Below are 26,170 nucleotides of genomic sequence, written 5' to 3' on the forward strand. Positions count from 1 at the left end.
CAAAATAATTTTGATTCTGTCTGTGAATTTCTATAGAGTCAGTACAAATGTTACCCAAATTATACTTTTTTTTTTTTTTTTTTTTTTTTTTGAGACAGAGTCTCGCTCTGTCACCCAGGCTGGAGTGCAGTTGTTCAATCTCAGGTTCAAGCAATTCTCATGCCTCAGCCTCTGGAGTAGCTGAGATTATAGGTGCGCACCAGCATGCCTGGCTAATTTTTGTATTTTTAGTAGTAGTAGAGACGGGTTTCACCATGTTGTCCAGGCTGGTCTCAAACTCCTGGCCTCAAGCCATCTGTCCACCTCGGTCTCCCAAAGTGCTAGGATTACAGGCTTGAGCCACTGTGCCCGGGCTCCAAGAAGAGTTAGAGGAGTTGATGAGTGCAGATTTTGCCATAGGTTTTATCTCCTGGGAAATCTCATGTTTCAGGATTAAGGGACATTCAGTGGTGGATGAGGCTGGGAAGGGTGAGGATGCGTGTAGGCATTAGTTCTGGACCAAGAACTTCTGAGCATTTAATGTTTTTAATCATCTTCACCAGTGGTCTTGGGAAAGAGCAGGCATTTTTTTTTCTTCCTATTTTATTGTCAAACTAAGTCACAGATGGTAAAATAAACGAGGCAACATTGTGGATCAGTGGCAGGATGCAAATAATATACTCATTCATCCAAATGCCAACCTCAGTGTTCTTTCCTGTCTATCATATTTTCAAGGTGTGCTCTATGGAAATACAGAGGTTCCTTTTTTTTTTTTTTTTTTTTTTTGAGATGGAGTTTTGCTCTTGTTGCCCAGGCTGGAGTGCAGTGGCAAGATCTCGGCTCACTGCAACCTCTACCTCCTAGGTTCAAGCGATTCTCCTGCCTCCCCCTCCCCAGTAGCTGAGATTATAGGTGCCCTCCACCATGCCCTGCTAATTTTTGTGTGTTTAATAGAGATGGGGTTTCAGCATGTTGGCCAGGCTGGTCTCAAACTCCTGACCTCAGGTGATCCACCCACCTTGGCCTCCCAAAGTGCTGGGATTACAGGTGTGAGCCACCGCGCCCGACCCTAGAGATTCTTCGGAGCTTCTTTGAAACGTGTCCTCATTATCCATGCTTTGTATCTGTTGTCTCTTTCAGACTGGACTTGAATATTAAATCGAGCCTTAGGGTGAGATTTTCCCCTGTTGGTATTGTTTTGATAATCACTTTTTGGACAGCACTTGAAGTGAAAGAAAGAAGGATACAGTTTTATGTTTTGTTTTGTTTTGTTTGTTTGTTTTCCAGAGAACTAAGAAAACGGAATTACTTAGAAACAGACACGTTTCACCAAAATGAAATGGAACGGTTTCAGACTCTTAGGAAAAGAAGCAGGGCCTCACCCTGTCTTATCCCTCCTGACATTTCCTTTTTCACCTGAACATTGGTTCAAGATCAGGTGGTTTCACTTTCACTTTCTCACCGAACTCTTATTTAAGCAGGTTAGATTTGACTCATAGCTATGCTTCTGTGAGAAACAGCATTATCATAATTATTTTGCTCTGGAATCCTTGTCCAAAAGGTATGCAGCTTTCTGTTAAAGTGTGATATAACATCAGAGCCACCTTAGGAATTCTGGATTGTCAGAAAACTTCACTTGGCTACTAATGGTCTGTAGTCCCTGAACCCCTTGGGGATAACTTATGAGGAAGACATTTGGAATGCATAGGGTCAAGTTTCCTTCAGCAATGTGTGGATAGGTACATGTAATACCAGTGGATAGGTACATGTAGTACCAGAAGCTAAATTACAAAACCTTATGAACGTCAACCAGGGAGATGAGGAGTCCCACTGTAAGCTAGTTGAGGACCAATGAGCGTGAAGTCAGCTGTGAAGATAACAGAGGAGTTGGAAGCTATGTCCCACTAACAGCTGCCTTGTTCCTTGGAGGCTGTGTTTGAGTCTTCTGTCAAAGAGAGCAATAAGGTCCATTCACAGTGCTTGAAGGGAACGCTTTTTGTTCTCATCTGAGGGGATGGAAAGATATCCATATTGATGGATGTGTGAAGTGAATTACAGAAGGTTGTGGCTCAGACAGAGGCATGAGGGTAACTCTGCTAAGCCCACACTCTCCCTTCATTAACCAGGAATTGGTGTTTGATTGTAATGTCCCTGCTGAAGATATGAGTGTGAAGTTGGCAAGAATGTGCCCATATTAATAGGGAGAAGACTGTGTAGTATCAGTGTTTGAGATACAGCAGAACTTTTTAGAAGTATGTCTGGTGGATAACAGTGATCCCTGCAGCTTTCTTTGGGTCTGATGAATTGGCAGCATCTCGTCCAACCTAGAGATTGAAAGGAAATACGAAAGTTAAAAAAGGATGCAAGTGTATATAGTTCTTCATGTACCAAGAAAAGGGCTGGCTAAGTACAAAACCCCATGTAATTCCAAGTGCACTTCATTTTGCCTCTTCATTAATCAATAATTACACTGAGAAAGTATGATCCAGGTGCACATAGGTATGAGAACCTATACTTGCTTGGAACCTATAACCCACTAGCAAAGTAATTAAAAGATCTGGATCATAGTTCTGTTCTACCAGCTGTGTAACCTTGGGAAGTCACATAACCTCTTAAAGCCTCAGCTTAAGTATGAGTGAAATGTAGATGCTTGCCCTGGCTACTTTCCAGGATTTATGTAAGGCTCAAATGAGATAATGTATATAAAATTGCTATCTTAGTACTATTTTATTTTATTTTTTTTATTTTTATTTTTTTTTTTGAGACGGAGTCTTGCTCTGTTGCCCAGGCTGGACTGCAGTGGCCGGATCTCAGCTCACTGCAAGCTCCGCCTCCCGGGTTCAGGCCATTCTCCTGCCTCAGCCTCCCGAGCAGCTGGGACTACAGGCGCCCGCCACCTCGCCTGGCTAGATTTTTGTATTTTTTAGTAGAGACGGGGTTTCACCGTGTTAGCCAGGATGGTCTCGATCTCCTGACCTCGTGATCCGCCCGTCTCGGCCTCCCAAAGTGCTGGGATTACAGGCTTGAGCCACCGCGCCCGGCCTATTTTATTTTTTTTTGAGTTGGAGTCTCACTCTGTCACCCAAGCTGCAGTGCAGTGGTGTGATCTCAGCTCACCGCAGCCTCCGCCTCCCAGGTTCAAGCGATTATCCTGCCTCAGCCTCCTGAGTAGCTGGGATTACTGGCATGTGCCACCACACCCGGCTAATTTTTCGTATTTTTAGTTGAGACGGAGTTTCACCATGTTGGTCAGGCTGGTCTTAAACTCCTGACCTCATGATCTGCCCACCTTGGCCTCCCAAAGTGCTGGGATTACAGGCGTGAGCTACCGCGCCTGGCCCTATTTTTATTCCTTTATCATATAGTAGCTTATTATGTTCATAGAAGTTCAATCATAGTTGCAGCTCCATGGTTATCTCTAATTCTAATTCTGAACTAGACTTTGTACTTTCCTTCAGGCCTATTTCTTCCAATGCTCAGGAGAAATGATAATGTTCTTTTGTTTTTGAGGCAGGGTCTCACTCTCTTTCCCAGGCTGGAGTGCAGTGGCTCAATCATAGCTCACTGCAGACTTCAGCTCCTGAGCCCAAGTGATCCCCTCCCACCTCAGCCTCCCAAGAAGCTAGGGCTACAGGCACGTACTACCAGCTGGCTTTTTTTTTTCTTTTTTTTTTTTTTTCCTTTTTTTGAGATGGAGTCTTTTTCTGTCACCCAGGCTGGAGTGCAGTGGCACAATCCCAGCTCACCGCAACCTCCGTCTCCTGGGTTCAAGCAATTCTCCTGCCTCAGCCTCCCGAGTAGCTTGGGACTACGGGTGCGTGCCACCATGCCCAGCTAATTTTTGTATTTTTAGTAGAGACAGGGTTTCACCATGTTGGCTAGTATGGTCTCGATCTCTTGACCTCGTGATCCACCTGCCTTGGCCTCCCAAAGTGTTGGAATTACAGGCGTGAGCCACCGTGCCCGGCCCAGCTGGCTATACACACACACACACACACATATATATACACATGTTTTTTGTTGTTATATATACATGTATATATACACGTGTGTGTGTGTGTGTGTGTGTGTATATATATATATATATATATTTTTTTATAGAGACAGTGTCTCGCTATGTTGCCTAGGCTGGTCTCAAACTCCTGGACTCCAGCAAGTTTCCTGCCTCTGCCTCCCAAAGCACTGGGATTGCAGGCATGATAAATCAGGCCTGGCCTTAAAAATCTTAAAAGATTCTTGGCTCCAATCTAAATCATCTGATTCAGTTTATATGGGGCCCAGAGGTATGTGTATTCAATAAGCACCCTATTGTATTATGGCTGGACTGACGTTAGGAAAACAGTAGTATAAAATCCTACCTATTTCCTGATATAAGAAGGATTGCCCACATTTGCTTCATAACTGAAGCAGCTCCCTGTTCCTAGCACATTAAAAATATATATTTTTCACAGTCTTCTTAGGGGCGAATCTCCTATCACTTATATATTAACCCCATTTTCTTTTCTTTTTCTCTTTCTTTTCTTTTTTTTTTTTTTTTTGAGACAGAGTCTTACTCTGTTGCCCAGGCTGGAGTGCAGTGGCACAATCTCGGCTCACTGCAATCTCGGCCTCCCAGGTTCAAGTGATTCTCCTGCCTCAGCCTCCCGAGTAGCTGGGACTACAGGCATGTGCCACCATGCCTGGCTAATTTTTGTATTTTTGGTAGAGACGTTTCATCATGTTGGTCAGGCTGGTCTCAATCACCTCAGGTGATCCACCTGCTTCGACCTCTCAAAGTGCTGGGATTACAGGCGTGAGCCACCACGCCCAGCCTCTACCCCACCTTCTTTAAGCAAATGACATAAACCACACAGAGAACACTTTCCTTCTGAGGCTGAGAGTCAAGCTTGAATTCAGCTGTCCCAGGTGGCTGGCCTCCCTTCCTTTGCCATCTCCACAACCGCTGGCATTGGCACAGCTCCCTGGCTCCTAGGCATTGACACTGAAGGGAGAAAATGACCGGTATTAATATCAAGTGGCTGCTAAGCATTTGGTTTTCTTCCAAACCTCATGTTGGGCAACTTAAAGGAAGTCATCTCTTCTAAATAAAATATTCAGTCCTATGGACCTATCCTTCCTAGAAAATGTCTAAGTACAGCAGAGGAAAGGAACTTGCATTTAGCGAGCACCTATGTGCCAGGTGCCTTTCACACAGGATCTCAATCTTTATAACTAGCATGAGAGGCAAATATCATGAGACTTATTTTACACATGAGGCCCCGAGGTTAGAAAAGTCAAGCAACTTTCCCCAAACCACTCAGCTAGTGAGTGTGAGTGGCAGATCTACTCAAATTCCAAAGTCTGCTTTTCTCCTTATGCCAAGCTGCCTCTGGAACAGAAGAAAGTCTTTATAGGTCAAGTTCAAGGATTCAATACAACAGCAAACTTACAGGGCATGGGACTTCAAAAATTACAAATACTATAATGGCAACTCCACTGAGCAACAGGGTGACAGCAATCAGAATTTTGACCACAGTACTCCATTTCTGTCTCTTCTCTAGGTTCTCATCTGTGTCTAAAGGAGAGAGGGGAGTGGAAGAGGGAGAAAAGAAAATTTGAGAGAGGGAAGAGATTGACCCTTTGACCTGAAGTTATTCTGGCTCACAAGACTATTAGAGGCCCAGCCAGACCCAGAGGCAGAGGCAGAATTTCCAATTCAAACTCAGGGTTGGAGGGAGTGGGGGTGAGCTGAGCATCATGGGCTCTGCTCTAACTTCTTTTGCACCCTCTTCCCAGTGAGTCACCTTCCCTGGAATTGGGGATTTTCCATAATCACATAGGGCTGATTCTTACACTGCTTGCAGGAAGAAAAATCTTGGGTACACCTGGAGTTCTAAACTTCTTTCATTGTCAGCTTTATCAGGGTTCCTACCATTTTGCTCTGACACATTTTATGGGATTAGAAAATCGCCCTTCCTGTGTTTCTCCTGGCTTTCATGGGGTATAAGAGGAAGAAATGTGAAAATTAGCACTGCTTCTGGGTCAGAAGCTCAATCTGGCGGCACATGGCTAATATGCATCTTTTTCTCATTCTGTCGCTCAGACTGGCATGCAGTGGCACAATCTCGGCTCACGTCAGCCTCAATCTCCCAGGCTCAAACCATCCTCCCACCTTAGCCTCCCGAGTAGCTCAGACCACAGGTGAACGCCACCATGCCCGGCTAATTTTTAAAAATTTTTTGTACAGACAGTCTCATTATATTTCCCACTGAGCTTGAACTCCTGGCCTGAAGTGATCCTACAGCCTTGGCCTCACAAAGTGCTGGAATTACAGGTGTGAGCCACCTCACCTTGTCCTAATATGCATCTTGTTATTACTAATATTACATTTTTTCCCCTGGTAGAAACTAGGATGTAACCTAAATTGGAATCTTACAGAATTTTAGTCCTGGCCAATTTAAGGAGGATTCTTGCTAAAAAAATTGTGAGGAAAGCTCACACCTGTAATCCCAGCACTTTGGGAGGCCGAGGTGGGCGGATCACTTGAGGTCAGGAGTTTGAGACCAGCCTGGCCAACATGGTGGAACCCATCTCTACTAAAAATACAAAAATTAGCCAGGCATGGTGGTGCGTGTCTGTCGTCCCAGCTACTCAGGAGGCTAAGGCAGGAGAATTTATTGGATCCAGGAAGCAGAGGTTGTAGTGAGCTGAGACTGTGCTACTGCTCTCCAGCCTAGGGTACAGAATGAGACTCCATCTTAAAAAACAAAAACCAAAAAAACAGTGAAGATGAAAAGATGCTCTTGGAGGCTGGGTGCAGTGGCTCACGCCTGTAATCCCAGCACTTTGGGAGGCTGAGGCAGGCGGATCACAAAGTCAGGAGTTCGAGACCAGCCTGGCCAACATAGTGAAACCTTGTCTCGCTAAAAATACAAAAATTAGCCGGGCATGGTGGTGCATGCCTGTAGTCTCAGCTACTCAGGAGGCTGAGGCAGGAGAATCGCTTGAACCCAGGAGGTGGAGGTTGTGGTGAGCCGAGATCACACCACTGCACTCCAGCCTGGGTGACTGAGTGAGACTCCATATCGAAACAAATACATGCTCTTGGGGATGGGCGTGGTGGGTAATGCCTGTAATCCCAGCAGTTTGGGAGGCTGAGGTGGTAGGATCGCTTGAGCCCAGGAGTCTGAGTCCAGCTTGGACAATGTGGTGAGACCCTGTCTCTACAAAAATTTAAAAATTAGCTGAACATGGTGGCACGCACCTGTAGTCACAGCTACTCAGGAGGCTGAGGGTGGGGGGATCACTTGACCCCCAGAGGTCGAGGCTGCAGTGAGCCATATCTGCACCACTGCACTTCAGTCTGGGCAACACAAGACCCTGTCTCAAAAAAAAGAAAAGAAAGAAAAGCACTTGGTTGGTGTCATTACTCTTATAATTGCTTAGTGTTTAAATATTGTCCATCTATACATACAGCGGCTAGAATTACCTACTACAGAAATACAGTTTTTTCTGTCCCTAATTCTGGCTACAGGGTGAGCTCATTTGCGTGGAGATAAACGATCATTGATGGTGTCAAATTACAAACATTTCTGGGACCTTCTTTATAGAGAAGCTAATTTTATTGTTGTTGTTGTTGTTTTGAGACAAAGTCTCACTCTGTCGCCCAGGCTAGAGTGCAGTGGGACAATCTCGGCTCACTGCAACCTCCGCCTCCTGGGTTCAAGCAGTTGTCCTGCCTCAGCCTTCCGTGTAGCTGGGATTACAGGCCTGTGCCACCACGTCTGGCTAATGTTTGTATTTTTAGTAGAGACGGGGTTTCACCATATTGGTCAGGCTGGTCTTGAACCCCTGACCTCAGGTGATCCACCCACCTCGGCCTCCCAAAGTGCTGGGATTACAGACATGAGCCACAGCGCCTGGCCTAGAGAAGCTAATTTTTTTTAAATAAAAAAATTGAATGATTTTTCAACATACAGTCAGTAACTTCTCAACCTTAAGAAAACATATCAGTAGATCCAGACTAACATTGGGGCTAAAAATGTTTCTTTTTCTGTTCTTATTTTACTCCTACTTATTCTGTAGTTTGTCATTTCAAAGCTAGAAAAATTACCAGTACTTGTAGTTTTCTCTTCTTTATTCCCAGGAGTTATAGAAGGGGTAGTGGTGGAAAAAGTCTCTGATGAAGCCCCCATCACTGCATAGACTTTACATTGTGAGATCCCTGGTAAAAAAGCTATAAAACAAAGTAGAAAAGATGAAACTTTAGGGGAAAACTTCATCCTGCCTTTGAATCTGATAAAACCCTACCCAGCTTCCAATTGTGGTCCCATTAACCTGTCTGTCCATAGGTTTAGGGTGTGAGCACAAAATAATGCCAAGAGTAAATGAGGGTAGCAATACTAATAAGAGATATGGATTAAATGCCCATGGGACTTTTGACTAACACAGGATCAGAGTGAAGGAGTGATACCAATGATATCATTGCCTATCATTATTTAGGCCACAATAATAATAAAGATGAAGGCCGTTAAAAACTGCTGACGGTTTCCTTCTTTAAAAAGAGATGGCTCTAAAGTCCAAGGAAGAACATGAAATATCACAGTTAGCCTTAATGACTGCTGCAAGTGTGTCTAGTAGAATCTCGATTAACTACTCTGAGAGGGGACTGGGGAAAGCAGGAGGAGCTGGAAGAAGGAAAAGCCACCCAGCTTCATGCACTCCTTGATTTCATTCATTCAGCATTTTTTTTTTTTTTTTTTTTTTTTTTTTTGAGATAGGGTCCCCCTCTGTCACTCAGGCTGGAGTGCAGTGGCATGATCTCGGATCACTGCAACCTCTGCCTCCCAGGTTAAAGTGATTCTCGTGCCTCAGCCTCCCAAGTAGCTGAGACTACAGGTGCGCACCATCACACCTGGCTAATTTTTGTATTTTTTGGTAGAGATGGGGTTTCACCATGTTGGCCAGGCTGGTCTTAAACTCCTGACCTCAAGTGATACACCCACCTCGGCCTCCCAAAGTGCTGGGATTACAGGCGTGAGCCACCGTGCCTGGCCTGGCCTTGCTTTCAAAGGATCTCTGGGCTACTGTGTTGGGAATGGGTTAGCAGTGGGCAAGGGTAGAAGCAGGGTAGCCTGTTAGGAGGCCATTGCAAAAGTCCAGATGAGAGATGATGTGATTCACACCAGCAGTGGAAGTGATGGGAGGTGGATAGAGTCTAGCCGGAGTCTGGAAATAACCTCACTCGTCTCCAGAATTGACCTAATCCAATTCAGACAGTGTGGTTTCTGTTCTATTTTTAGTGGTCTCATATCATTGCATATTAAATTAAGGTCTATAAATTCTACTTGACTTTTCTAAATTACTCTTCCGTGTCTTAAGTCCATGAGAAAATGATAGTTCTTTACCTCAGAGGCCAGTGGCTATAGTACCAGGCACTGTATATGAAATTATAGGGGAAGAAGTAATGCTGATTCCAGTTTAATCAGGAAGACAGTGTTGGCAGACATTGGCAGAGACAGACATAAAGTCAAGAGGTTCAAAAGGAAAAACAAGAACATTTTCAGCATAGTGCTAGTCAGTGCTTTGAAGTGATAACTTACGTGTTTATGTGTCAGATTAGATAAAAATAAACAAATCTCACTTTGGACAAGTCACCACAAGTTCTCCGTGATTTGTTTTTTTAAATCTGTAAGATGGCAATAGTAAAATAATACTTGGTCTACCTATTCCACAGGGGTGTTGTGAAGATCAGAAATAAATAAAAATGAGAAAGCATGTGTATAAACACTTTGCAAACTGAATGATATTATGATTAAAAGAGGAGGAAAAAGATGACCTAATGAGTCTTCTTTCTCCACCAGAAGGAAATTTTGAAATATTGGTAATAGCGGCCTTTTCCTTTTCCAAATTTCATAAATAATAACAAATAGTCTCCATTTACCTTTTTCTACATTCCATGTTGACCCACATCTTCTGATGACCATTTGTATTGCAGAACATTCTCACCCTTACAGTTTCAAATTTCTATTTTACCTGAGGACATTTTCATGAACTGTCTTCTGACCGTTTCCAGGACATCCTTCTGTGCAGACTGTCTGGGACAACGGGCACACACCACCACACCTGGCTAATTTTTGTATTTTTAGTAGAGACGGTGTTTCACTATGTTGGCCAGGATGGTCTCGAGCTCCTGACCTCGTGTCCCTGCCTCAGGCTCCCAAAGTGCTGGAATTACAGGCATGAGACACCACGCCCAGCTCTGATTTTTATTTCTACCCTGTTTGAGGTTTATCACATCCTGGTACTGAGTGGAGATTTACATTCAGAATAGGAAGTTTCAAACTTGTAGAAGGGATTATGTTTCAAAAATTCATTCATAAATTCGTTGTTTTGGGCCAAGTGAGGTGGCTCACGCCTATAATCCCAGCACTTTGGGAGCTGAGGTGGGCAGATCACTTGAGGACAGGAGCTTGAGACCAGCCTGGCCAACATGGCAAAACCCCATCTCTACTAAAAATACAAAAAATTCGCTGGGCGTAGTGGTGCAGGCCTGTAATCCCAGCTGCTTGAGAGGCTGAGGCGTGAGAATTGCTTGAACCTGGGAGGTGGAGGTTGCGGTGAACCGAGATCACACCACTGTACTCTAGCCTGGGGGACAAAGCGAGACTCTGTCTCAAATAAATAAATAGGTTGTTCGGGATTCATCATTATGGTTTCATAAAAATGTATCATGAGTGATGATTAGGTCCCCAAACTAATCTACAAATATTCATTTGATCTTTTTGCATAGTTCAAATAGTACAGAGTATTAGCTGAAATTCTAGATGTGGGAAACAACTACTATGTTATGAAGGAAGGGGAAGAGTTTCTTTTTCTCTGGGAGGCTAGCCAAATGCAAATTTTTGAATTAGGTCAGGTTGATCTTTGGCATCTCTCCTCTCCCTTAACCTCTCAGTTTTCCTTGTCCCAGTTTCTAAGAGCTACTGTCCTTAGTTGCCTCAAGTCCCACAATGCCTAGCACTATATTCACTCCACCCAGAGTGCTCCAAACTCCCAAATGACTTAAGTCCACTATTCCCCATTACAGCTGCCATGGACAGCAAGTTGTCATATGTTAAGAAGGAAACAATTTGATTTAATTAATTTGCATTAATGTTGAAAGTTCAAAACCCTGGCAGAGTCTTTTGAGCTTGTTTATTTTTTGAGAGGGTGTCTCGCTCTGTCGCCCAGGCTGGAATGCAGTGGCTCGATCTCGGTTCACTGCAACCTCCGCCTCCTGGGTTCAGTCATTTTTCTGTCTCAGCCTCCCGAGTAGCTGGGATTACAGGCGCGTGCCTCCATGCCCGGCTAATTTTTAAATTTTGTTTTGTTTTGTTTTTTGAGACAGAGTCTAGCTCTGTCGCCAGGCCGGACTGCAGTGTCGTGATCTCAGCTCACTGCAACCTCCACCTCCTGGGTTCAAGCTATTCTGTCTCAGCCTCCCGAGTAGCTGGGACTATAGGCACACGCCACCACACCCAGCTAATTTTTGTATTTTTAGTAGAGATGGGGTTTTACCATGTTGGCCAGGATGGTCTTGATCTCTTGACCTCGTGATCCACCTGCCTCGGCCTCCCGAAGTGCTGGGATTACAGGCGTGAGCCACCGCACCTGATGCTTTTGAGTTTTTAAGAGTTTTCTGGCTGGGCATGGTGGCTCATGCCTGTAATCCCAGCACTTTGGGAGGCCTAGGCAGGTGGGTCACCTGAGGTCAGGAGTTCGAGACCAGCCTGGCCAACATGATGAAACACCATCTCTACTAAAAATACAAAAAAAAAAAAAAAGAAAGAAATTAGCTGGGTGAGGTAGCGGGCGCCTGTAATCCCAGCTACTCGGGAGGCTGAGGCAGGAGAATCACTTGAACCTGGGAGGCGGAGGTTGCAGTGAGTTGAGATCGTGTCATTGCACTCCAGCCTGGGCGACAAGAGCAAAACTCCATCTCAAAAAAAAAAAAAGGGGGAGCAGTGGGGTTTTTCACATGATTTTTCACTGTGGAATTTTAGAAAATATCATAAAGTGAGTGAAACATTCAGGTCATGTTAGCATATATAATTTACTGTACCTAAGTCACATCCTGAGAGCCTATCCACTTATTTCCCAGTTTTAGTCTGCTGTTTAAAGTTTTTGCCATTATTCTGCTTGTGGAGCCCCTATTTCTCTAAAAATGTCAAGTTTTATTTTATTTTCCAGTAATGTAGCAATAGCATCTAGGGGATTGCCAGTTTATAAAGAGGAACTGGCTACACTAAAAAAAAACAAAAAACAAACAAAAAAAAAACTATATGACAAAAATAATGGGTGAGAAAAGGAAAGGAGGGCTGAAGCAGAGAAACTTCAGGCTGAGGTTAAGAACCACTGCCTAGCAGCTGTGGGGGAATAGGCATTCTCACCCAGGGTGGGTATGCACAATGGAACCAACCTCTAGGGAGGGTAATTTAGCAATAACTGTCAACCTTTGATGCAGCAATCCTGCTTCTTGGAATTTATCTTATTAATAAATTACAGGTATACAAGAAGAATATATATAGATCCTGAGTAATAGTGAAAGAGGGGAAAATAATTTATTAAAAGAAAAAAGAAGAATTTATACGGTCATTGTTTGCAGCATTGTTTGTATTTGCAAAAGATTGGAAACAACCAAAATATATATCAATAGGGAGCTAGTAGAATATAGAAGAGACATGGCTGGGCACAGTGGCTTATACCTGTAATCCCAGCACTTTGGGAGGCTGAGGCAGGTAGATCATGAGGTCAGGAGATCAAGACCATCCTGACTAACAGGGTGAAACCCCATCTCTACCAAAAATACAAAAAATTAACCGGGTGTGGTGGCGGATGCCTGTAGTCCCAGCTACTCAGGAGGCTGAAGCAGGAGAATGGCATGAACCCGGGAGGCAGAGTTTGCAGTGAGCAGAGATCGCACCACTGCACTCCAGCCTGGGCAACAGAGGAAGACTCCGTCTCAAAAAAATAAATAAATAAAAGAATATAGAAGAGACATACTATGGGATCATGTACAACTGTTATTATTTGTACATTAATTTGTACATAAAAGAATGAGGCTGCCGGGCGCGGTGGCTCACGCCTGTAATCCCAGCGCTTTGGGAGGCTGAGGCGGGCGGATCACAAGGTCAGGAGATCGAGACCATGGTGAAACCCCGTCTCTACTAAAAATACAAAAAATGAGCCGGGCGCGGTGGCGGGCACCTGTAGTTCCAGCTACTCGGGAGGCTGAGGCAGGAGAATGGCGTGAACCCAGGAGGCGGAGCTTGCAGTGAGCCAGGATCGCGCCACTGCACTCCAGCTTGGGCAACAGAGCGAGACTCCGTCTCAAAAAAAAAAAAAAAAAAAAAAGAATGAGGCAAATATTTTTAAAAAGTATGGGGTAAATATATACATATTGAAATGGAACGACCTATAAGATGTATTATTAAATGGAAAAGCAAGGAACTTGGCTGGGTGCAGTGGCTAACGCTTGTAATCCTAGCACTTTGGGAGGCTGAGGTGGGTGAATCACTTGAAGTCAGGAGTTCAACACTAGCCTGGCCAACATGGTGAAACCCTGTCTCTACTAAAAATATAAAAATTAACTGGGTGTGGTGGTGGGCACCTGTAATCCCAGCTAATTGGGAAGCTGAGACAGGAGAATCACGTGAATCTGGGAGGTAGAGGTTGCAGTGAGACGAAATCGCGCCACTGCACTCCAGCCTGGGTGACAGAGTGAGGCTCCATCTCCAAAGAAAACAACAACAGCAACAAAAAACAAAACAACAACAACAAAACAACAACAACAAGCAAAAGCAAGGGGCAGAACAATGTATAAGGTATGTTACCATTTATGTTTTTAAAATACGCACATTCATACATTCTCAGAGTATCTCTGGAAGGAAATATAATAAGTAGATAGTAGTGGTTCCATCAGGGATAGAGAACTGGAGAATTGAGAGACAGGAGTAGGAGAGAGATTTACTTTTCACTATAAATCTATGCTGTTTGAATATTTTACTGTGTGCATTCAAAATGGAAAACAAAACAAAACAAAACAAAACTAGCCAGGCACGGTGGCTCACGCTTGTAATCCCAGCAGTTTGGGAGGCCAAGGCAGGCAGATCACTTGAGGTCGGGAAATCAAGACCAGCCTGGCCAACATGGTGAAATCCCGTCTGTACTAAAAATACAAAAATTAGCCAGCCATGGTGGCAGACGCCTGTAATCCTAGCTACTTAAGAGGCTGAGGCAGGAGAATCACTTGAATCTGGGAGGCAGAGGTTGCAGTGAGCCGAGATTGCACCGCTGCACTCCAGCCTGGGCGATAGAGCGAGACTCCATCTCAAAAAAAAAAAAGAAAAAAAAAAGAAAAAAAATTTTAAAAAACCGTCAAAAGAAGACCCATCAGAAATGGAGATCACATGAAAATCACAGCGTATCAGGGCTAGAAGGGATCTTAGAGATTATAAAACTGACTCGCAAAGAGTACATAGATTTGCCCACGGCGAGGATAATTCATTTCCTTGTAGCTTTTCCTGCTACTGAGCTCCACCTTCCTTCAAGGATGTCAACTAAAAGTTGGTGCCTGCCCCCTTCCTCTTTTCCAATCTCACCTTTGCCTGTTAGTAGAGATCCAGTCTGAAACTTGGATGTGGGAATTAGGTGACAGCTTGAGGAGGCAGAGCTGTTTCTGTGGGGAGCAGCAATGATTCTCAGGTTCTTCAGAATATGCTTGACCTTTGGCCTTCTCTCCAAATATACAAGGTTGACTTTTACTTTGCTGCCAGAGCCAAGGCACTGCAAGGTAGTTATAGTCTGATTTTGAATGAATGTTGTCCTTTTGGTTTCTGTGTGAGTTTCTGGAAGGAGAAGAGTCAGACAGAAAAATGGAGCTGGTTTTGTTTTTTGTTTGGTTGTTTTTTATGAGACAGGGCCTTGCTCTGTCACCCAACCTGGAGTGCAGTGGTGCAATCATGGCTCAATCTAGCCTCAAACTCCCTCAATCTCCAAACAATCCTCCCACCTCAGCCTCCTGAGTAGCTAAGACTGTGGGACTACAGGTGTATGCCACTATGCTCGGCTAATTTTTTAATTTTTTAAAAGACAAGGTTTTGCTGTGTTGCCCAGGCTGGTCTCGAGCTCCTGGGCCCAAGCAATCCTCCCACCTTGGCCTCCCAAAGTGCTGGGATTACAGACATGAGCCACCACACCCGACCTTGGAGCTTTTGCTCTTGTTGCCCTGGCTGGAGTGCAATGGCATGATCTTGGAGTTTTGCTCTTGTTGCTCGGAGTTTTGTTCTTGTTGCTCAGGCTGGAGTGCAATGGCGTGATCTCAGCTGACTGCAACCTCCACCTCCCTGGTTCAAGTGATTCTCCTGCCTCAGCCTCCCAGGTAGCTGGGGTTACAGGCGTGCACCACTACACCCAGCTAATTTTGGTATCTTTTTTTTTTTTTTTTTTTTTTTTTTTTTTTGAGACGGAGTCTCGCTCTGTCACCCAGGCTGGAGTGCAGTGGCCGGATCTCAGCTCACTGCAAGCTCCGCCTCCCGGGTTCACGCCATTCTCCTGCCTCAGCCTCCGGAGTAGCTGGGACTACAGGCGCCCGCCACCTCGCCCGGCTAGTTTTTTTGTATTTTTTAGTAGAGACGGGGTTTCACCGGGTGAGCCAGGATGGTCTCGATCTCCTGACCTCGTGATCCGCCCATCTCGGCCTCCCAAAGTGCTGGGATTACAGGCGTGAGCCACCGCGCCCGGCCTAATTTTGGTATCTTTAGTAGAGATGGGGTTTCACTGTGTTGGTCAGGCTGGTCTCAAACTCCTGACCTCAAGTGATCCACCTGCCTTGGCCTCCCAAAGTGTTGGGATTACAGGCATGAGCCACCATGCCTGGCCGAAGCTGGTTTTTAATCTGAATAGTGCCAAGCTGACCCATTTCCATTCATGACTTCTGTTAAATTCCACTGCTATACTTTCTCCTCCTTTTAGTTAACTTCTTCTTTAGTATGTGTTCATAGTACTAATATACAAGTCCTGCCTTTCTTCCTTCCATGGTTCCCATGAAGGTTGGTGACAGCAGTAAATTCAGCACAGAGAAATACTCATAGATTTTTTTTGGCTGGGCGCGGTGGCTCAAGCCTGTAATCCCAGCACTTTGGGAGGCCGAGACGGGCGGATCATGAGGTCAGGAGATCGAGACCATCCTGGCTAACACTGTGCCCCATCTCTACTAAGAAATACAAAAAACTAGCCGGGTGAGGTGGCGGGTGCCTGTAGTCCGAGCTACTCCGGAGGCTGAGGCAGGAGAATGGCGTAAACCCGGGAGGCGGAGCTTGCAGTGAGCTGAGATCAGGCCACTGCACTCCAGCCTGGGCGACAGAGCGAGACTCTGCCTCAAAAAAAAAAAAAAAAAAGAGATACTCATAGATTTTCTTTAATGCAGAGAGGAGTAGGTGCTGCCTCCTTCTCTTTTTTCATCTCCATCCGTTTAAGTAATATAGGCATGCCTTAGGTAATGACAGTTAATTTAAAGATTGGTTTCCAGAAAGCCTCTTGGGAGGATACATATCCTTAAAATAGGATATTTGAGAGATGGGCTAGGAAGCAGGAAGATGAGACATCTTTTAAAGGTAAAAATTTTTTGGAATGGCAATATCATTTTCCAGAAAGGACCCATTCCCTACCTTGCATTTGCAATTCTCTGATGCTTCTCACGTCCTTTGGGAAGAGCCCAGGCAGCTGTTCCACTTGGCAACTGCTATCTCTCAGGTCTAGGGGTGAGCAGAGCGGGAGGAGGGGAACGGGGGGAGAGTTGGGGAAAATCAGAATTTACTGGTACTTTCTTTTTAGAATTCTGGGCAATGGAGGAGAAGATATGAAAGAATGCAGTTCCTGCTCATAAAACTTGCAACTTGGGAGATCAAACACTCTCTAAAAAGACTTTGCTTTTATTTATTTATTTATTGAGACGGAGTCTCGCTCTGTCGCCCAGGATGGAGTGCAGTGACATGATTCCCTGCTCATTGCAACCTCCACCTCCTGGGTTCAAGGGATTCTTCTGCCTCGGCCTCCCGAGTAGCTGGGATTACGGGCATGTGCCACCATGCCCAGCTGATTTTTGTATTTTTAGTAGAGATGGGGTTTTGCCATTTTGGCTATGCTGGTCTCAAACTCCTGACCTCAGGTGATCTGCCTGCCTTGGCCTCCCAAAGTGCTAGGATTACAGGCGTGAGCCACCACACCCGGCCCTCAAAAAAGAACACACAGCCAAATACATACAAAGTAGTATTTGACCTAGTATAAAGAATACTGAGTACCAATCTATTACCCTTAGGACAAAGAAAGGTGAAATAGAGTTAAGAAAACTTGCTAAGTTAATGAAAGACTAACCAACCCATTTCCTTAAACACTGCTTATTTTCTCTTCTCCCTCCTATTCTATCTGCTTTCTTGTATTAAATAAAGCTTTTGGATATTTATATTGTCTGACCTTGGTATCTCTATAGGTTTCCACAGAACCATAGGTCTTAGTTATTTATGCTTTTTGGCACATAATTCAAAGGGTTGTGACATTTTTATAATTTGTCAAATTTGTTACTGCTGCCCATTTGGTCTGAATTCTGATTAGCTAATTTTATTTTATTTTTTTAATTTTTTATTTTTTTGAGACAGAGTCTCATTCTGTTACCTAGGCTGGAGTGCAGAGGTACGAGCTTAGCTCACTGCAACCTTACCTCCCAGGTTCAAGTGATTCCTGTGCCTCAGCCACCCGAGTAGCTGAGATTACAGGTGCATGCCACCATGCCTGGCTAATTTTTGCACTTTTAGTAGAGATAGGATTTCGCCATGTTGACCAGGCTGGTCTTGAACTCCTGGCCTCAAGTGATCCGCCAATCTCAGCCTCCCAGAGTGCTGGGATTACAGGCATGAGCCACCGCGCCCAGCCTTGATTAGCTAATTTTAGAGATGAAATGTTTACGAAACTTTGAAAAGTCATGTTTTAAATAAGCAGTTACCAAAGAGCAGCAAATGATGCCATTCCACCCAACACCACGCTTTCCCTCAGCTCTCCCCACCCAAGAATATCACCATCTAGTTATTTACATGTACCAACTTAAAAAAGGCAACAAGTTATGACTTTGGGAATCTTGGGTGGTAACAACACGGAAACTCTAAAGAAAGCCATCCAACAGTGAAAGAACTTTTAATGTTAATTACATGAACAAGACATAAGAATGGATCACATTCTCTTAAGACCTCTCATCATGAAACAGACAGCTATCTCTCTGGAATGAATAAGTTGCAGTCCTTAGAGGCGAGTGGATAACACAGGATTACCTCTGGATAGTATTGCTTGCTGGATATCAGCTACATCTCTATCTGGTGGAAGAGACCCCCAAACTCTTTCTAGGCCTCTCTCTGTATTTTCCAGGAGATTAGGCTAGAGAATTACTTACCTTTCTTGTTGGCATCATAGGATGCAATGATTAGACTGAAGACCAAGATGGTATCCATGTTAGCTTGAGCACATGCTCATTGCAGACAGACCACTGCTCATCTGTCACAGCCCTTGATAGCTCTGCCTCTAGTTGCTTTCACTGCACGCAGCTGGAACCAAGTTTGACCCTGAGAGACTCTGATTCCACCCTGATTATTTTGCCCCAGTTTCTGAAGACCCAGGAATAGAGCTAATTGGAGAAAGGGCTAATTCTGCTTGTTAATAATTCACTCAGAGTTCTGACTTCGCTGCCGGTGCTGACATAGAGAACTGGATTACCTAGAGGTTTCTCAAGCAGGAAGGCCATAAACGCCCATTGATATGCTTTACAAATACTTGCAGATAGACACGTAGACATTTACATGCATGCTCACTGATACAGGAACAGAGATTTATATACTTTCATGAAAATATGTGGAGATTTCTAGTAAGGAATATAATTTCTAGAACAGAGCAGGAAACTAGGACTAGGAGTCAGTACAACTGAGTTCTAGTACAGGCCCTGTTATTAACTATCACCTTGAGAAAATTACTTGACTTCTTGGGATATAAATGTTCTCCTCTAGAAATTTGAGAGTCCTGAACCATATCATCTCTTTTTTTTTTTCTTTTTCTTTCTTTTTTTTTTTTTTTTTTTGAGACAGAGTCTCGCTCAATCGCCCAGGCTGGAGTGCAGTGGCACGATCTCGGCTCACTGCAAGCTCTGTCTCCCAGGTTCACGCCATTCTCCTGCCTCAGCCTCCCAAGTAGCTGGGACTATAGGCACCTACCACCATGCCTGGCTAATTTTTTTGTATTTTTAGTAGAGACAGGATTTCACCGTGTTAGACAGGATGGTCTTAATCTCCTGACCTCCTGATCCACCTGCCTCAGCCTCCTAAAGTGCTGGGATTACAGGCATGAGCCACTGCGCCTGGCTGTGTTTTTTTTTGAAGTGGAGTCTCGTTCTGTTGCCCAGGCTGGAGTGCAATGGCACGATCTTGGCTCACTGCAACCTTCGTATCCTGGGTTTGAGTGATTCTCCTGCCTCAGTCTCCTGAATAGCTGGGATTACACGTGTGTGCCACCATACGGGCTAATTTTTATATTTTTAGTAGAGACAGGTTTCACCATGTTGGCCAGACTGGTCTCGAACTCCTGACCTCAAGTGATCTGCCCCCATTGGCCTCCCAAAGTGCTGGGATTACAGCCGTGAGCCACCCCGGCCGGCCCTGAACCATATGATCTCTGGAATTCATCCACAGTTATATACATAAACTCACATTAGCACAGACATACCTGTTGAGTTTTGCACATCTTCACATTCCTGAATAGTGAAGTTAGTATTGATGAACAACATTCTGATGACCATTGGGCTGAGAGGTTGTGAGGAAGAGCTAAATACAGTAGGTGAGTGGTACTGTCTTTGGCTTGGGAAAATTTTCCTAGACAGATAACTGTTGTTGAAGATTTTTCCAAATTTGTATTATTTAGTATCCACAGTAATAATCTGTAGACTTGGCCGGGCGCGGTGGCTCACGCCTGTAATCCCAGCACTTTGGGAGGCCGAGGCAGGTGGATCACGAGGTCAGGAGATCGAGACCATCCTGGCTAACACAGTGAAACCCCGTCTCTACTAAAAATGCAAAAAACTAGCCGGGTGTGGTGGCGGGCGCCTGTAGTCCCAGCTACTCGGAGGCTGAGGCAGGAGAATGGCGTAAACCCGGGAGGCGGAGCTTGCAGTGAGCCGAGATCGCGCCCCTGCACTTCAGCCTGGGTGACACAGCGAGACTCCGTCTCAAAAATAAATAAATAAATAAATAATCTGTAGACTTTGTGATGGCATAGATAGATGGAGCATAAAAGAGAATGAAGGGCCGGGTGCGGTGGCTCACGCCTGTAATCTCAGCATTTTGGGAGGCTGAGGTAGGTGGATCACCTGAGGTTGGGAGTTCGAGATCAGCCTGACCAACATGGAGAAACCCTGTCTCTACTAAAAATACAAAAATTAGCTGGGCGTGGTGGTGCATGTTTGTGATCCCAGCTACTTGGGAGACTGAGGTAGGAGGATCGCTTGAACCTGGGAGGTGGAGATTGTGGTGAGCTGAGATTGCGCCATTGCACTCTAGCCTGGGCAACAAGAGTGAAAATCCGTCTTAAAAAAAAAAAAAAGAGAGAGAGAGAGAATGAAGATCTACTCTGTCTTCATCAAACTCTAGAGCTTCTTTGTTCTTGTTTTGTTTTAGAGATGGGGTTATTTTTTGTAGAGACAGGGTCTCACTGTGTTGCCCAGACTGGTCTCAAACTCCTGAGCTCCAGCAATCTGCCCACCTTGGCCTCCCAAAGTGCTGGGATTACAGGTGTGAGCCACTGCACCCGGCCTAGATAACTTTTTCAAAAAGTTTTGCTGTGAGAAAGAAAGCAGAGAAATGAGACCACTGACTAGAGGGAACATAAATGCCTCACGTCTTTATTGGTCCGAGCAAGTCTTTATTCGTCCTCCCTACCCTCTTGCCCCCAACTGCCTGCTTCTCTTAGCAGAGGAGGTGGTTAGGGCAGAGGGGCTTCATTGCCTTCCTTGGGTTTTGTGATTTTTGCTTACTATTTCCTTAACATGATGACATGATTCTCTGCTCCTGTGAGGTATTATCACCTTCCCTCCTGTTGCTCTGTTTGAAACTCTGTACATTACTTCCTCGATGCCACGGTACAATGCTGCCACCTTGGAGCAGGAGTAGGAACTGATCTGAGGGCTTGCTCTTCTCATTCAGTGTCACAAGGTGGCAAAAGATCACTTTTCCCAAAAGAGACCTTGTGCTTGGCCAAAGATGAAGTCTAAGAGTTTTCTTTGATCACCTCTCAGACCCTACCCTTTTATTTTGTAATTTAAAGACTCTAAAGTCAGCCTGGGCCAGGTGTGGTAGTTCACACCTGTAATCCCAACATGTTGGGAGGCCGAGGCGGTTGGATCACTTGAGGTCAGGAGTTCGAGACCAGCTTGACTAACATGGTGAAACCTTGTTTCTACTAAAAATACAAAATTAGCCAGGAGTGGTATCGGATGTCTCTAATCCCAGCTGCTTGGGAGGCTGAGGCAGGAGAATCGTTTGAACTCGGGAAGCAGAGGTTGTGCTGAGCTGACAGCACGCCACTGCACTCCATCCTGAGCGACAGAGCAAGACTCCATCTAAAAAAAAAAAAAAAAAAAAGGTCAGCATGCATATTGGAGTAGACCATACTGTCGGGGACAGTGAGGTGGAAGATTATGGGCACTGTGGCTCACGCTGATAATCCCAGCACTTTGGGAGGCTGAATCAGGTGGATCACGAGGTCAGGAGTTCAAGACCAGCCAACATGGTGAAACCCCATCTCTACTAAAAATACAAAAATTATCTGGCATGGTGGCACATGCCTATAGTCCCAGCTACTTGGGAAGCTGAGGCAGGAGAATCTCTTGAACCCGGGAGGCGGAGGTTGCAGTGAGCCGAGATTGTGCCATTGCACTCCAGCCTGGGTGACAGCGCGAGACTCCATCCCCCACCTCCCCCCCAAAAAAATCCAAGAGTAGACAAGTAGATCCATGTTTCTATTATTCCTAATAGACTGTTTCTCTACTGCTAGATATTTTGACTGACTTTCTAAGCATTTGGAATATCAGTGGAGCAGAGTATATCTCTTCTGATCTCCTTTCCCCCCCCCCACACACAAAAACAAAAAACATCAAATTTGCCAGGAAAAAAGTTATGAGTTTTATGACATATGTAGTTTATTTTGTTTTTATTTTTGTTTTTTGAGATGGAGCCGCACTCTGTCGCCCAGGCTGGAGTGCAGTGGTGCAACCTTGGCTCACTGCAAGCTCCGCTTCCCAGGTTCATGCCATTCTCCTGCCTCAGCCTCCCGAGTAGCTGGGACTACAGGCGCCTGCCACCACGCTCAGCTAATTTTTTGTATTTTTAGTAGAGACAGGGTTTCACCATGTTAGCCAGGATGGTCTCGATCTCCTGACCTCGTGATCCGCCCGCCTCAGCCTCCCAAAGTGCTGGGATTACAGGCGTGAGCCACCGCGCCCGGCCGACATAAGCAGTTTAGAGATATGATGTTGGAAGAGAATAGGAACTAGGACCAAATGGATGAATCAGGATGGGTCTGCAGAAGGAGCACTTGACAGGAAGCCAGGAGGCCTACCCTAGGCTCTTTAATGGACTAAATGAATTTGAACAAGGCACTTGTCTTCTCTTGGCCTCTATTTCGATTTCTGTAATGAGGTGGTTGGACAAAATGGCCTCCAAGGTCTCTTCTAGCTTTAAAATTATTGTGCCTGCACACTATGCTACTCTTTTTTTTTTTTTTTTTGAGACGGAGTCTCGCTCTGTCGCCCAGGCTGGAGTGCCTTGGCTCACTGCAAGCTCCGCCTCGTGGGTTAACGCCATTCTCCTGCCTCAGCCTCCCGAGTAGCTGGGACTACAGGTGCCCGCCACCATGCCTGGCCAATTTTTTGTATTTTTAGTAGAGATGGGGTTTCACCGTGTTAGCCAGGATGGTCTTGATCTCCTGACCTCGTGATCTGCCCGCCTTGGCCTCCCAAAGTGCTGGGGTTACAGGCATGAGCCACCACGCCTGGCCTATGCTACTCTTTTTAAATGCTGCATGCCATTTTGTTCATTTGTTTTGGTTTGTTTTTAAATTTAAAAAAAATTTAATAATGGAGGCAGGGTCTCACTATGTTGCCAAAGCTGGTCTTGAACTCCTGGGCTCAAGCAGTCCTCCCACCCCAGCTTCTCAAAGTGCTGGGATTATAGGGATGAGCTACCAGCGTGACCATTTTATTTCTTTCTTTCTTTTTTTTTTTTTTTTTGAAACAGAGTCTCGCTCTGTTGCCCAGGCTGGAGTATGGTGGTGTGATTTCGGCTCACTGCAACCACTGCCTCCCAGGTCCAAGCCATTCTCCTGCCTCAGCCTCCCGAGTAGCTGGGATTACAAGCAGGCGCCACCACGCCTGGCTAATTTTTGTATTTTTAGTAGAGACGGGCTTTCACCATGTTGGCCAGGCTGGTCTCAAACTCCTGACCTCAAGTGATCCGCCCGCCTCAGCCTCCCAAAGTGCTGGGATTACAGGGGTGAGCTACCCAGCCCAGCCGCGGCGGTTTTTAAGTTGTGGAATATACCATATATACAGGAGAGTATATAGAACATAAGTATATTTTCAATGATAATAATAATACTGAAAAGGTGAACATATGTTACCATCACCCAAACTAAGAAATTGAACATTGCCAACATCATGGATGCTCTTTACATGTCTGTGCCTCTGATCCTCTGGTCTCTTTCCTCCTCCCAATCTTCGTTTTTCCATGTTTTGTAAAATCATTGAACTATTGGCCAGGTGCAGTGACTCATGCCTGTAATCCCAGCACTCTGGGAGGCTGAGTCAGGCGAATCACCTGAGGTCAGGAGTTCAAGACCAGCCTGACCAACATGGAGAAACCCTGTTTCTACTGAAAATACAAAATTAGCCTGGTGTGGTGGCAGATGCCTGTAATCCCAGCTACTCGGGAGGCTGAGGCAGGAGAATCACTTGAACGCGGGAGGTGGAGGTTGAGGTGAGCCAAGATCTCAACGTTGCACTCCAGCCTGGGCAACAAGAGCGAAACTCCGTCTCAAAAACAAACAAACAAACAAATTGAACTATCTATATATGTATCACTAAAAATATTTTGTTTACTTTTGAATATTATATAAATGGAATCAAACTCTTTTTTTTTTTTTTTTTTGAGATGGAGTCTTGCTGTGTTGCCCAAGCGGGAGTGCAGTGGCACAATCTCGGCTCACTGCAACCTCCACCTCCCGGGTTCAAGCAATTCTCCTGCCTCAGCCTCCGAAGTAGTTGAGACTGCAGGCACACACCAGCTAATTTTTGGGGGGGGGGATTTTTAGTAGAGACAGGGTTTCACCGTGTTACCCAAGCTGGTCTTTAGCTACTAAGCTCAGGCAATCCGCCTGCCTCGGCCTTCCAAAGTGCTAGGATTACAGGCGTGAGCCACCACACCTGGCCAATTTTGGTATTTTTAATAGGGACAGGGTTTCAGCATGTTGACCAGGCTGGTCTTGAACTTCTGACCTCAAGTGATCCGCCCACCTCAGCCTCCTAAAGTGCTGGGATTACAGGCATGAGCCACCGCATCTGACCTGGAAATTTCTTTTATGTGTTCTTCCAGTCACTACTCACCATCAGAAGTAAATATTATCAGCCAGACACTGTGGCTTACACCTGTAATCCCAGCACTTTGGGAAGCTGAGGTGGGTGGATCACTTGAGGTCGGGAGTTCAAGATCAGCGTGGCCAACATGGTGAAACCCTGTTTCCACTAAATACACACAAATTAGATGGGCATGGTGGCTCATGCCTGTAGTCCCAGCTACTCAGGAGTCGAGACTGGGTCACTGCACTCCAGCCTTGGCGACAGAGTGAGACTCTATCTCAAAAAAAAAAAAGGGGGGGGGGCTGGGCATGGTGGCTCACGCCTGTAATCCCAGCACCTTGGGAGGCCAAGACAGACAGATCACCTGAGGTCAGGAGTTGGAGACTAGCCTGGCCAACATGGTGAAACCTTGTCTCTACTAAAAATACAAAAATTAGCTGGATGTGGTGGTGTGCACCTGTAATCCCAGCTACTTGGGAGGCTGAGGCAGGAGAATTGCTTGAACCTGGGAGGCGGAGGTTGTAGTGAGCTGAGATCATGCCACTGCCCTCCAGCCTGCAGTTACAGAGCAAGACTCCATCCCAAAAAACAAAAACAAAAACAAAAACAAAACGTATTATCCAGATTCTTGCCATCACAAATGAGTTTTGCCTTTCTTTTTTCTAGAAATGGGGTCTCTCTCTCTCTGTGTTGCCCAGGCCGGATTTGAACTCCTAGGCTCAAGTGATCCTCCCACCTCAGCTTCCTGAATAGCTGAGACTACAGGGACATGCACCTGGCTTGTTTTGCCCATTTTTTGTTTGTTTGTTTTATTTTGACAGGGTCTTGCTATGTCACCCAGGCTGGAGTGGAATTGTGTGATCAAGACTCACTGAAGCTTCCAACTCCTGGGCTCAAGCAATCCTCCCACCTCAGCCTCCCAAGTAGCTGGGACTACAGGCATGTATCACCATGCCCAGCTAAATTGTTTATAATTTTTGTGAGACAGGATCTCCCTATGTTGCCCAAGCTGGTCGTGAACTCCTGGCCTCAAGTGATCCGCTTGCTTTAGCCTCTCAAAGTGCTAGAATTATAGGCATAAGCCCATGGGTACCTGGCCTGTTTTGCCTGTTTTTGTAGCAGGAAACATACATTTTTTGCTCAACATTATGTTGGTAAAGTTCATCCATATTACTTCACGTAGCAATCATCTGTTCATTCTCATTGCTTTATAATATTTCATTGTATGCATGTATCACAATTTATTTATTCATTCTACTGTTGAGAGACATTTGTGTTGTTTCCAGTTTGTAGCCATAATGAAGTGTTTCTGGGGCAGTTTTGAAAGTTTCTCCAGGGTATAAATCCAGAAGTTCTGGTTATAGGGTATGCAGAGTATGTACAACTTTACCAGTTAATGCCAAACTGTTTTCTAAGGGATTGTCCTCATTACACTACTACTTGTAATATATGTAAGTTCCTACTGTTACACATCCTTGCCAAAGGGGCCAAATAATCTTTCCTGCATGATGC

General features: G+C 45.1%; 2 protein-coding genes across 11 annotated transcripts in view; one reads left to right on the forward strand and one right to left on the reverse strand.

Annotated features, from left to right (window-relative positions):
* Nucleotides 1-26,170, forward strand: part of ACACA (acetyl-CoA carboxylase alpha) — a 330,564-nt gene that overhangs the window by 17,650 nt on the left and 286,744 nt on the right. The gene's annotated exons all lie outside the window — the stretch shown is intronic.
* On the reverse strand, nt 2,226-18,610 carry C16H17orf78 (chromosome 16 C17orf78 homolog). Of its 3 annotated transcripts, XM_065531252.2 has the most exons (7): nt 18,440-18,604; nt 16,668-16,754; nt 14,601-14,846; nt 8,072-8,194; nt 5,409-5,533; nt 4,838-4,960; nt 2,226-2,303 (listed from the first exon to the last, which is right to left on the reverse strand). In XM_065531252.2, exons 1-7 carry the CDS (start codon nt 18,495-18,497, stop codon nt 2,226-2,228), a joined length of 840 nt encoding a protein of 279 aa, XP_065387324.1. In that variant the 5' UTR covers nt 18,498-18,604. The 3 variants fall into 3 exon arrangements, with proteins under 3 accessions (XP_065387324.1, XP_045232053.1, XP_073875159.1); XM_045376118.3 differs by lacking the exons at nt 2,226-2,303; nt 5,409-5,533; nt 8,072-8,194 and having other exon boundaries at nt 4,872-4,960; XM_074019058.1 differs by lacking the exons at nt 2,226-2,303; nt 4,838-4,960; nt 16,668-16,754 and having other exon boundaries at nt 5,344-5,533; nt 18,440-18,610.

Source organism: Macaca fascicularis, chromosome 16 (genome assembly GCF_037993035.2).
Source record: "Macaca fascicularis isolate 582-1 chromosome 16, T2T-MFA8v1.1".
NCBI lineage: Eukaryota > Metazoa > Chordata > Mammalia > Primates > Cercopithecidae > Macaca > Macaca fascicularis.